Source organism: Triturus cristatus, chromosome 5_1 (assembly GCF_964204655.1).
Source record: "Triturus cristatus chromosome 5_1, aTriCri1.1, whole genome shotgun sequence".
NCBI lineage: Eukaryota > Metazoa > Chordata > Amphibia > Caudata > Salamandridae > Triturus > Triturus cristatus.
In genome coordinates, this window is record NC_140587.1 from 379272431 (window position 1) to 379286081 (window position 13651).

The 13651-nt window shown below is 42.7% G+C and overlaps 1 protein-coding gene across 1 annotated transcript in view; it reads left to right on the top strand.

The window, feature by feature from the left end:
* RSPO2 (R-spondin 2) overlaps window positions 1-13651 on the top strand; it is a 375735-nt gene that overhangs the window by 201507 nt on the left and 160577 nt on the right. Inside the window, exon 3 of the mRNA XM_085605093.1 lies at window positions 6295-6483. Within this exon, the coding sequence (XP_085461219.1) occupies window positions 6295-6483 (189 nt within the window). The remainder of the gene's footprint in view (window positions 1-6294; window positions 6484-13651) is intronic.

Consider the following 13651-nt stretch of genomic DNA (forward strand, 5'->3'; position numbering starts at 1 on the left):
TCTTCGGGATTGGGAACCAGTGCAGTTTCTTGAGATGGGGTGTGATGTGGGCCCTTCTGGGGAGGTCTTGCTGCTGAGTTCTGTATTGTCTGAAGTCTTTTCAGGAAGTGTGCAGTGATTTTTATGTGGAGCCTGTTCTGTAGTCCTGTCTGCAGGTGATGAGGGCCTGCGAGAATATCTGTCTGGTGTATATCGGAAGCCACCTGAGGGGTTGTTTCCAAAGATGAGGACCTCGGTCTTGTCTGTGTTGAGTTTAAGACAGTTGTCTTTCATTCAGTCCATGACTTTCATCATGCATCTGTGGGAGTTGGCTTTTGTGGTGGAAGAATCTTCGGACAGTGAGAAGATGAGCTGTGTGTCATCGGCATAGGACGACATCCATCCGTGTTGCATCTGTGTGATCTGACGGTGTCAGCCAGGGGGGCTCACGTAGGTGTTGAAGAGGGTGAGGCTGAGGTACGATCCTTTGGAGACTCCACAGATCATCTTCTTTGGATCCAAGGTGAACGGTGGGAGGTGGATCCTTTGGGTTCTGCCAGTGAGGTACAAGGTGACCAATTTGAGGGTGCATCCTCGGATCCCGATGTGGTGGAGTCTTTTGAACAGGATATGATGGGATATGGAGTCAAACGTGGTGGCCATTTATAGGAGGATGAGGGCTGCCATTTCTCCATGGTCCAGGAAGGCTCTGATGTTATCGGTTAGTGCGATAAGGGCTGTCTTGGTGCTGTGGTTGACCTTGGAATATGGATTGGGAGGTGTCCAGGAGGTTGTGGTCATCTAGGTGTTGGGTGAGTTGCTGGCTCATCGCCTTCTCAAGGCTTTTGCTGGATGTGGGAGAAGAGAGGTGGGTCAGTAGTTCTTCAGATTGACTGAGTTGGCAGATGTTTTTTTCAGGAGAGGTCTCACTTCTGAGGGTGTTTCCAGTCCTCTGGGACGGAGGTCCTGGTGATGGTCATGTTCAGGACCTTCCTGAGCACATTGCTGATTGTCCTGCATCCAAGGTTGAAGACGTAATGGGGGCAAGGGTCCGTAGGTGCTCCCAGTTGCGTGAGTTCACAATGGCGAAGGTGTTGTGCATGGTGAGGGGGTCCCAGTGAGAGAGCAGGACTTCTGGGTTTGTGCTCGTGGGTGTGAGATGGTCAATGCTTTTGATGGTGGAGGGTTGGCGTTCGAAGTTCTAGTAAATGGCCAAGATCTTGTGGAAATAGTCAGCAAGGTTGACACACAGTTCCTGCAAGGGTGTGATGTCATTCTCAGTGGCTGAAGGACTGGAGAACTCCCACACATTGGTGAAGATTTACTTGCTGCGGTTTGTGCTAGCTTCGATGCGGCCTGTATCCAACCCGTGCTCCATCATGGTTGGCCTGAGCTTGTGACTTAAACCTGTGCGGTGCTACAAGATGTCAACAGTTGGCGCTTTGTGCTTTTTTGGGGCAATTTCACTAAACTCTTAACAATTGCATATCTTCGGCTCTACTGATTGGAGTTTTGCCATTTTGGTCTTGTTTTATTTATTAAAAATTACTCTATTTTTCTAACTTAATGTGATCTCCTTGTTTGAAGTGTTGCCCAAATTATTTACACATTGCCGCTAAGTTAAGCCTGACTACTCTGTGGCAAACTACGAGAAGGTTGAGCACAGTTTAATGTAGGGTTGGTTTGTACCTACCCCTGACAATGATTGTGCTGGCTGCTCGTCCTGGGCTCACCCCCCAGTCAACCAAAACCCCAATTTCTTACAGTTGAGAACCTGCTAAACAGATTTTTCCATGCCAAAGTGAGCCATTGATCTGCTCTCACATCCACGACAACAATGCTTAATACCTTTGCAGCCAAAGTGAATTTTGTAGTAGCTCCTAAACCTTTACACCCTGTTATGACAAAGCCATGCTCACAGCCCTTTGATCAAATATTTGCTGTCATCGTGGAAGGCAACGTTGCACTCAATCTGCTCTCAAAAGCTGCAAACCACGCACCTGTGTGCATCATAACGCATGTGTGTGCATCGTGAAGTATAGGTATGCAATGAGAGCCATCTTGGAAAGGGTTTTCTATCGTAAAATTGCACGCCATGCAAGTACACAAGCAATGATGCATACATTCACATGCAATTCGCAATTTAAATAAAAAATGGTAAAGCCAAGAACTAGGGGCCCCATTAGCATGGCGGATACCCTCGGGAAACGGGGCCGCCCGCTGAGGGTGCGGCGGTCCCGCACTCCTGATTAGTATGCGGGTGCTGGCGGGCGCATGGCGCATCTGCAACATTGCGGCGGGCGGTGCAGAGAGCACCGCCCGCCGCAATGCCACAAAGGCAAGTTGTACGTGCCTGTCACGTTGTTCATTGAAAGGCAGGGGGGTACCATAGGCACCCCCCATGTCCACCCCCACCCCCAGAATCCCTGGAGGCCCGCTTCGGGCCCCCAAAGGCAAAAACACCTGCCTACGCCGCCACGGAAAGGCAACACCCCGCCTGCATACTAATATGGATGGCGGTCTCTACCAGACACCGCCACCATATTAACTGATTTTCCGCCCGGTAGGCAATCGGGCGGATTGCCTACCGGGGGGGAATTCATATGCGGGCGGTGACTTTGTGCGAGCGGATCGCCACCGTCATATATGGGCGGTGGCGATCCGCCTGATATCTTAATGAGCCCCAAGGTCTTTTAGAGCCGAGACGTACTGGCTTTGCCAGTGCTTCTTCTAAATGTGTATGTTGATGTGGGTTTTTGTCATACTACATTAGTGAATGGATTTATAAAATATATATGAAAACACATTATTGTTAGCAATTCAAAAACACAAGTAACATCACGGCTAAAGCTTGTTTTTCTTACGAGTATTTGGCGAAATTGATGACGTGTTGTGTGCTGATAATTATGATTTCAATTAATTTCAATATTAATAGGTAATGATTTCATTGGTATTATTTTGTTTGTAGCCTGGTACTTTGTTCCCAACAATGTGATTCCAGTCTAATGAATGCTGACCCCTCACCCCTCGAAAAAACACACTTGCAACATATTTCCCTCTAGCAATTGGAAATTTTCCTGAAAAGAGTAATTTTGGGGAGCACGTTCTCATCCTCTGTGTGATGCATTTCTAAACAGGGATACAGATATCTATACATACTGCAATCACGCCACAGTCGTACAATAAGAAGTCTACAATTACAGTCGATCTTAAAATGGCTTCTTACAGCGAAAGCTTTCAAGACACAGAATCCGCTAATGTTACAGAGGTTAACAAAACACGAGCAGAGAATTTTCTTTAGATTGTGCTTCAGTCAGCAGGCTGCAGTTGGAAACCCAATAGTTCTGATCACCAGCACAGGCCTGTAATTATGTGCACGCGCTTTTGGACTCGCACACTGCTATCAAGTGGATTATTTACTTCCACTCATATTTACACAGATCGAAAAGTGAAAGTTGGTCGTGATACAGCGTGTTTGACGCCCATTACACATCCCAGCCTGTGCAGATGAAGCTGCTCGCACCTTCCCAGGCTAATCATTGTGCAATCAACCTAATCATTCACAAGTCTGAACGACAAGTGGACGTCACTTAGGGGTCCCCATGGGCGACCCCTGGCTTGCCCCTTGCTGCCCCTAGCACTGCCCTTGATACCGCTGGTCTCAGTGGTGGCAAATTCAGTTCAAAGAACACAGAGGCAGCTGGGGCTCCACACACTTTCTTTTCTGTCAATTTTTTTTTAATCACACTGATAGTGAACAAATAAAATATATTATTCACTAATAGTGTGATAAAAATGGAGTACCATAAGCTGGGATATGCCCTTGCATGACAGCTGATGTCAGCAAACAATGCTTTTAAATGTATGTTGTGTGCTTGCTTGCGGGTGAGAGAGTGTTTATGTGTAAGAGAGTGTATATGTGTGAATTTGTGTGTATTTGTAAGTGTGTGTGTGTGTGTGTGTGTGTGTGTGTGTGTGAGAGAGAGTGGAAGTGGAGGTTAAAGGGTGTGTTATGTCACTTCCGCTACCGCATTTAGTTGAATTGATGTCCACGGAACAACACCCACCTTAGGGTTTGATTGTGCAGATCACAACAGTACTTACACAATATTACACCGTCAATTCCACATTGTTTAGATTCCACTTGTGTCTGTGCAGTTTGTTGTAGCTGACTAGTGCAAACGCCATATCTCCAACTTATCAGTGCAAAAACAACATTTTGGACCAGTTTGGAGGTAAAATGTTGCTGCAAGTGAACTCTAGTTAATCTGGAATTTTTGTTGCAAAAAATACTCCAGCAGTGTTAAAATTCATTGCTCTGAATATGTTGAACAAATACATAAATCTTCTACACTATGTCCGTAGAAATATTTATTAACATGCAATATTTTATGAATTTGCCTCTTCTTCATACAACACTCTCATCCATATATATATATTTATACACTTGTGTCATGATGTACATTACTTACTGATGCTTACGCCAGGTCTTTTAGGGTAATTAGCTAAATACAAACACCATACTATACACTGTTAGGGTACCAAAGTTTGTCAACCTCAAAATATTGGACTATGTGTCCATGTAGCATAGTATGTTTTGTAAAAATGTTTACTCTAACAGAGCTTGCATGGAAACCTTGTTCAATTATTACTAGGTGTTCTTATTTCTAATATAACTTAATCTACATACATAGTTGTGATGCACTGTTACTTATTCCATCCATTACAGCAAACTATTTATATTTTAGTTTTTGTATTTATATTTACTGTAAGCGTGGCGCGGGTGAAACTTCCAGCTTCGGAATGCCACCTTAAACTTCACTTCACTTACAGTTTTAGGTGACAGTTGTTTGTTTTGGTCATTCCACATTGAGTGCTTACTAATCTACCTACCAGGGCTGTCTTACACCCTGTAGTGCCCTGGGCCACAAGACGAATGTGCACCTTTTTCTGCTCCCCCAGGGCACCTTGATATTACACTAGGAGCAGCAGACAATTGCGCAACATCTTCTGCAATACAGATCATGCCAACACTAAATGTGCACACGTGTGATTTCCATGGGGTGTAACCTCATTTGCATGAGATGCATGGCCCCATGCAAATGAGAGAACACTTCATCTGTGTGCCCACGCCATATTATAGACACGGGTGCAGAGGTAACGGAGAGCACTGACTGTACACCCCAAAGAGGTGGCACACAGTGCACTCCGAGAGGATGCCCTTTGAAAGGGAGGAAAAGGGGTGCCATGACTGTCTATCAGACAGCCCCCCAAGTAATTTGGATTATCTTAGAAAATGTTCTCAGCCTTGCCCCTCAAACCCTGATGAGCCCTCCTAAACACATGCCTACTTCATCCTATCATCACGGTGGCTGGCTCTCAGCAAAAATGGGGCATAACGCAAACTGATAACTACAAAGGTATACATCACCTTGACCAGGAATAACTAAACGACTTCCTCACCTGTTACGTTTCCATCCGCGATCTCTGATCAGTCTATCTAAATCCCCTAACATCGCCCAAAATGTCATGTCCCACATCTATATTCCGCTCATCTCTACTTTGAAGATGTCACGCCTGAAAAAGTCTTCTGATGTCAGAGGATGACCTCACTAACGATTTTCAAAATGAGCCCAGGAGAGTTAATTCCTGCTCCTTACAACTATAGAATAGCCACCACATAATTTCAGCAAATACCCAATGTCAATTTGCACATATGGATGGATGTAAACTATTGATTGTAGTTCTAGAGTGGCTGTAAAATCTCTGTCTTTTCTGTCCTATGACTTGTAGCAGCTTACTATTTCATACTCATGCCCTCGCCCACAAGCTGGGTCATGTCCACCTTCTGAATTGCCTTATGTACCACTAATGTCCTAATAAACATAATTTCTGATCGAAACATTATGATCATCGATCAATAAATGCATTTCCTTACATGAGAATGGACTTTTTTGCCGAGCAGCTTTGAAATCCACACAGAATGTAAAAATACATATGTGTTCAGGTCATGCTACATTTGTCAGCCATTTTGCGTTCTGCAAGATTACTAGGCTGGTACTCCACTTACAAAATATATATGTAATTCCAGTGCTAATTTTCTACATATTTGGTAAAATATTTTCTCTTTTCCTTGCTTGAAGCACCTTGCATCATTGGCAAACAATATTTGCAATCAGTATACTTTGACCTTTCTAGCAGACTAAAAGTAAAGAGCACTGCCATACTGTTAAAAAAATCAACGTATATATGATCATATTTGCTGTGGCATACTTGAAGGTGCCTGGCCTTATAACACTTGTTTTTGTTTTACAGCTAGCTATGGACCAAATCCAATTTGCAAAGGCTGCTTGACTTGCTCGAAGGACAATGGATGCACGAGATGTCAGCCAAAGTTGTTCTTCTTTCTCCGAAGAGAATGGATGAGGCAGTATGGGGAGTGTTTGCACTCCTGTCCATCGGGGTATTATGGGACCCGCGCTCCAGACATGAACAGATGCTCAAGTAAGAGTCTACTTTTTCAATCTATTTCCTACATTCTCACTGGAACCCCCTCTAACCTCTGTGGTTAAACATCTGGTGTGATGTGCAAGTCAATGACAGCAATTTTTAGAAATGGCTTCTAAATCTAAATGTTTTAAGATGGAATTATAATTATATGATGGGTACTGAAAAGACCCAGCAAACTGGTTGGTCCAGCACGTGTCATACTTTCATCTACCCTTCTCAGATCCTACTATTTCATTTATTTTAGAGTGTTAAATTTTCATGTGTATCCTTACGGATGCAGAACGCCCCGTCAATTCACTTCTGAAGCAAGCACCTCAGAGTGGCAAATATGTTGTTAGTTTAGTAAGTTTAGTGGAGAGAGAGTTAGGGCTCAATCTCTGCCCTGAGACAAAGCCATAGACATCTAGCCTTACTCTGCCCTTCATTAGCCTATCCCCTTTCTGCCTACTTCAAAGTTTCAATATTTCTGTACTTGCAATTCCCCACAGAGATCTTATAACAAAATGCTAGAAACGTTTTCTCCCAGCTATCTGTCCACTCAATGATTTGCTCTTTGCTTGATTTTCCCTACAATGATGAATAAGTTAGCAAATAAATCAAGAAATCTCATGTTTTCAGGCTTCTCAATGACAAGATGGGATGTTCTTTAAAACACACAGCAGCTATGAAAACTTCAGAATAAAAATACATTTGTTTCAATATACGGAATAGATTATGTGCAGATGCCCACACCTTTTAGTGGTTTGGGTTTTTGTGCGGATGTTTCAAACAGGCAGAAGCTTGCAAGACTACAGGGAACCATCTTTTGCACATACCAGTAGACTTTGTGATTCTAAAAGCTTAGATATTTGTAACATTTGTATATTGTTTTCATCGGTACAATAAATGGTTTATCCACCTCCACAGAATCAATAAAAGTAACTAGATTCATAAATCTGAAGTGGTATCTGTATTTTGCTACACTTCCAGGGACTGTGCGATGTCCTGAAGTTGAAATACATATTTTGTGACACAATGGTCTGAAAGGTTACAAGTAACCCTGGGCGTCGTGCTCTGCTTCGCCCACGGAGTGCACGTAGCGCTGCCTGCTTCGCCGTTTACGAAGTAGTCATAGCAGGCAGCGCTACGCACACGCCGCAGCGAAGCAGAGCTGCCCGCCACCCGCCCGCCCTCATTTTAAAATAATTTAAAGAACGTTAAAAGAAAATAAAACACCTTACCTGCAGTGCGGCGTCCTGGGGCTCCCTCTTCCTGCTTGACGGTAACTTCTTCACACAAATGCGCATGCGCGGAAGCCCACGCATGCACATTTCTCGCGAGAAATGCGCATGCGCGGGCGTCCGCGCATGAGCATTTGTGTGAAGAAGTTGCCGTCAAGCAGGAAGAGGGAGCCCTGGGACGCTGCACTGCAGGTAAGGTGTTTTATTTACTTTTAATGTTCTTTAAATTATTTTAAAATTAGGGCGGACGGGCAGTGGGTGGCGCGTAGTGGGGCTACGCGGAGCGTGTGAGTGTGCATAGATTTTGCCCCACTACGCGCTGCTCCACGTAGCCCCACTACGCCCACTACGCCCAGGGTTAGTTACAATGGTTTGTAAGGTTACAGCTATACCTTTGCAATTAGTAACTTCCATTTCATAATGTTGCACATACAAATATTAAAGGATTTGTCTCTTATGTTCTAGTATTAAAGGACCTTAGAAAGTAATTCAGCTGAAGACACTACAAATTTCTTCAACGTGCTTTTACTTCTTAATTTCATGACACAAATAGGTTGAGATATCACCACACCGGGAGCTCAACATTGTTTGAAAATACTACACCCCAGATTAACTGACCACCTTGAAAAACAACACTCATCCCCCCACACACGCCTTTACATCAACACATCACTCAGTACTGGCACTTGCTCTAACACAAAGGATACAACTCTCCTCCAGCCATTCATACAAAATGCACTGTGAGAAAATGTCTTTTTTTGTGTGGTCACCGCCATCTTTGTGTGGGTTGATGCTGCTGGTTTATTGGCTCGGTGCACTGGGACATTGCTTACCAGGCCCCAGTGCACGACTCTTAACATATATCAAACACTAAATTGGCATGTTGCCAAAAACCCTCTGGAGGCTAGTTTGCATTAGCCTGCAGCTGTAGACCTCTGAGTGCAGTAATATGTAAAAATGTCTCCCAGAACAGAGACAAGGGCCTGGGTGTGGGTGTGGGGAGGTATTTCTATACATATTCATCTGGCGGGATGGTCATTTAGAAACTACTCAGGAATTTAGTTAACTTCAAAGAGGCCACCCCTGTCACAGGCAGATGGCACCACAGGAGACCTCTTTCTTTGCTACTCCAATCAGGTAGACTCAAATTCCAGTAAAGGGAGCTGCCTCCAGAACTGGCTTGAAGTGACCACAAAGGAAAGGGTGCTCATTTCCCTGGTTACACATCTGAGATGGGCACACTGGCTCTGCACAAAAGGAGATGTTTTTCTCCATCTTAGATTCAGTAAGTGAGGAGCCATTTGGGATTGTTTGCCTACAGGTACATAGGTACTGCTTCAAAAGTGAGAAGGGTTACTGATGGTATCTTTTCCCTATTGGTTAGGGATGTGCCAGGACTCACCCCCACCTACAAGTTAGTGCCAGGCATAAATGTGGGGTCCCCTAGCCCCCTCCTCAGAACACTCTGGACCTGTGAAGAACAGAAGGAGGACTGCACCTGCTGTTTGAGCCCTGCGAGGAGACCAAAAGGGCTGGACCTTCTCCCACTTGTACCTAGGACAAAGAACTGAAATCCAAATGTCAGTTGGCTGACCTATGTATGCTACAGGGCCACAACAAGCTGTGAGAGGCCTTTTCCCCTGAAGATCCCAACTGACCAGTACCAACTGGAAATTACCTGGGTCCTGCTGATGTCCTCTGCTAGAATAAGTCTTAAGTGAGTGCTGTTCCTGATGTCTTGGGATCCTTGCCTGTGTCAAACTGCGCTCCTCCTAACATCCCTGTAAAACCTTTGACTTGGAAAATGTTTTAAACTTCCGACCACTGGAGACTGCGACAAACCTGCCAAGCTGATCTGCCTGAGGTGCGTTGCCACAGGGATCTGAAACAGGTTTCTTCCACTCACACCTTCTCTGCAGCAGCAAATCTAATTCAGTGGGACCTCACTGAAAAAACATCTGTCCTCATGGAACAGTATTCAGAGACAGCCGACACTCCTGGCTCCCTGGAGTATTCCAAGTCCGAAAAAAAGAGACTAAGAGGCTGATTACGATGTCGGGGGAAACTTTCTGCCCGACACAACTCAGAATCGGGACTGACCGACTCGCGGTCGGCGGGTCTGCCTGCCCGATTATGATGCAACCGAACACTGTTCAGTCGGATTCCTATTGTTTCCTATGGGAGCTTGTTTCTGCCAGACAACCGGCCATAATACAGGCTCTTATGGGAAAATGGGGTGTGTGTGGAAAACCCTGTAGCCTGTTGGGGGCACCCCACGGTGCCTGCCACACCGTGTAGGATTTTACAACGAGGAGCTCCATAGGTACCCCCTCTGCCCCAACTGAAGCTGCAGGATGAAGGGGGTACTGCCAAGGGCCCCCAAAGCCACTTTCCAACAGCCTTTTTGTGTCGGATTGGCCGACGCGGTAAGGCTGTTGGACATCAACATTGTAATCCTGAGGTCGGAAACGCTGTCCATTGGGGTGTATGTATGATGCAGTTTCGACTGACCCAAATCCTCAGAGAGCCAGTCGGAACCGATTTGGAATGACCTTGCAGGTTACTTTCCGACCACAAACATCGTAATCAGTTGTCCAGATTTTATTTCCCTTTTTTGGGGGGCATCCAATGAAGTTAATAGAGCATTTGTATTCTCCTCTTGTTCATTTTGCTTTACTCCCGCACAGTTCAAGGTACAGTAAAAAATGACAGCCTTACCGGATTTGAATTTGCCTGGGTAAATCCTGTAGTAACAACTTCAGATTCCTAATTGAAGACTAACAACACTTTTTTTTACCTGCAATTAATATGCTGCTTGGATATCCTGACTTGGAGTATTCTACTGAGGAAGCTCTGTGTGACAGTCTGCAGGAAGAATGAGATGAGTGCATTGACCTATGTGATTCAATTTTGCCATCTAGTAACTGAAACAACTTGGTATGAAAGAACTCAAATGGCTCTTATTATTGATGTAGATTGAAGGAACATAATAAGGAGGAGTTTTATTTTTTATTCACAGTGTTCGGTGTAACTTTCTGAATGAATTGATTTAGACCAAAAGTAAGACGAAAGAACCAAGGAAGCTATTTACATTTTTATCTGGTCTGTCAGAGTTCACTGTGGACCTGTTGCATCAGGAAGAACATATGCAAATTAGTGCAGTTAGGGGTCCTGTGCCAGAAGAGTAAAAGGACCATGACTAAAAAGTGATTTCTGTCTATGTTTCAGTGATACCTATCATTCGATTCAGACTTATGCTAAGCAACTTCAGAATTATTGCAGGTTGTAATTTTCAATTATCTCCTCAGAAAGAGATTAATACAGGGGTGTGTTGACCGTTATAAATAATATCAATAAGCATTTGTTCCATTTACAGTTCCATTTACTGATTGACGAAGGAAGTGAAAGTAATTAGTGCATTTTCACCTGCTGAACAGTGGTACCTGTGGCATGTTCATTGACCATGGCTGGGCCACTAAGAAAAATATTCCCAGGATAATTTAGAAAAGTCCTGAAGTGATCTGAACTTTTGGTGGCTAACCATTGACTTTAGGTCTGATACAGTAGGCATTATTCCCATTGCAGGTCTCTTTTGGAGATCTTACGTATTATGTTTTGGCATTATTGCCCCTCCTAATAATTCTGTATTAATTGGAATTCTAAAAAAGCACAATCTGCAAGTCAAATGGCAAACTTGAACAATAACATTGTCATCACAGTTTTGTTATGACCATTGTTATACTTCTGGAAGTTATTGGTCACCTAATGATAAGATAAGCATTCCCCAAAAATGTAACTGTAGCTCATCTTTCTTCAGTGCCAATGCAGTACCTTGATTTTTTCCACTCTTTGCTAAGCTCGCTACCTCTTCATGAGGAATGTGATAGCACCATACCAATTGAACTTGGCTCTATTGTTTATTTCTGGTGCAATTATTTTGTAATGGAGGAGGAAATGGAGAAAGTTAAGGCTTAGTTGGGGAAAAAGTGCAAAATGGGTTTATTGTAGCATTCTCTTCATCTGCTGGTGCACATTTGTATTTTGTACCTAAGAAAGATTAAGATGTTTGACTGTAATGCCTATAGAGGTTTATATCACATTACGAATAAGGAGAATTATCTTTTACCTAACATTGAGGACATTTTGTAATAGGATCAAGGAGCATGAGTTTTCACTACATTTGATTTGTGGGGTGCTTGCCAACTTTTGTGTATAAATGAAAGTGACTAGTAGAAATGGGCATTTGGCACAACATTTGGAGATTTGGAAAATTGTGATATGGTTTCTATATTGTGCAATGCCTGAGCCATTTTTCTGCATTTCATCGACTGAATACTTCGTGATTTGTGATTTTAATATGTTTCCACTGCTCTCTGTCAATGATTTTCTGCCACTACTGCAGAACATCAGGAACACTTGAGTTTGGTATTATCACAACTTCAGCAACATCATTTCTTTTGTAAACCTGGGAATTGCGAATTTGAGAAAGATGGGGTAGTGTCTTAGGAATTGAATGCTTGTGGCCACTCCATCGACCCAAAGAAATTTGCCGATATAATTAGTGACATCCCTTTTGTTTAGAAGAAGCAAATGTGAAAAAAATGATTGTTGCTGGGATGATCAAACTTAAAGGGCTAATAATACAATAGAGATGTCTACTGAAGCACCAATTTGCTGTCATTTTGATACTGTCAAGAAACTTACTGTTGAAAGAGATGTCTCTTAAAGAGCTGTTGGACACTTTGGTAACAAAGACAAGAATATAATGGACAAGTATGTCCTGTTGTTCATTTATCTCATGTTTTGCCATAGTCTGAATGAAAGTATTTATTTATTGAAAGACAACTATTAGCCATGGAAATGGCTTGTATTAAATGAACCATCTTTTGTTGAAAAATACTGAACTGTTTGAAATTCATACTTATCTTTGCAATTAACAGTGTTTGTGATATCTTTCAATGCAGCAATAATCATCAAGCTAAAAGGGTAATTTTCTTTCCAAAGTATGATTTTACTATCACTTTTATTCCTGTTTCAAAACAAATTTTGGCTGATGCTCTATTTTGTTGTTATCATGAGTCATCAGTCAGTTTTGATCAGTTTGAGCTTCGTTTTCATCATGTACTTGGAACTGTTCAGTCATTTTTGGACGGGGGTAAGATTGCTCAAGAACAGTTGGATCCAAAAGAATTAAAGATCTTCATCTAAAAAGTCCATTAGATTAATGCAATAAGTTGTGTTTCAGCCAACAGGCTACTTTATTTTGACTAAAAACTGCAATGAGACGTTAATGTAGGTGTACCATTTCTGTTAACAGAGGAAATATGACTACATTTAATTAACTTTAACTTGTATTTGGTGGCCAACTGTTCTTTCTCATGTTCATGAATATGTTTCTTCTCTGTCCTATTTATGCCCAATATAAATTGTTACAATACAAACCCTTTAGAACTTTACAAACATTTGCTGTGGCTCTTGATCCCTTGCAAACTATTTCAACAGATTGCATAATGGATCTTTCACCTTCATAAGGACATCAGGTAATAATGGTTAGATAGACACCTTTTAAAAGATGGCCCATTTTCACTTTTTCCAAGTTACCAACTGCAGAACAAATGGCCCAATATCTCTCATTTTCACTGAATACATCATACTATCAAGTCTGATAGAGGTACTCAGTATCTTTTCATACATTTGGAGAACTCTGTGCAAAGTATTATGAGTTGAACAAGCACTTTCTCCTGGCTATCATCCCCAGTCAAAAGGGAAAATGAGTGAACCAACCAAAGTTTGAAACAATATCTGTGATCCTAAGTAATGCAAGTCATGATAACTAGGCATCCTTTTTGCACATGGCAGAATTCTCTTATAACAATGCAAATCATAGTGCAACCAAAGTTTCAACTTTTTTCATATTTTTCATCTAAGAGTTTCCTCGCCCT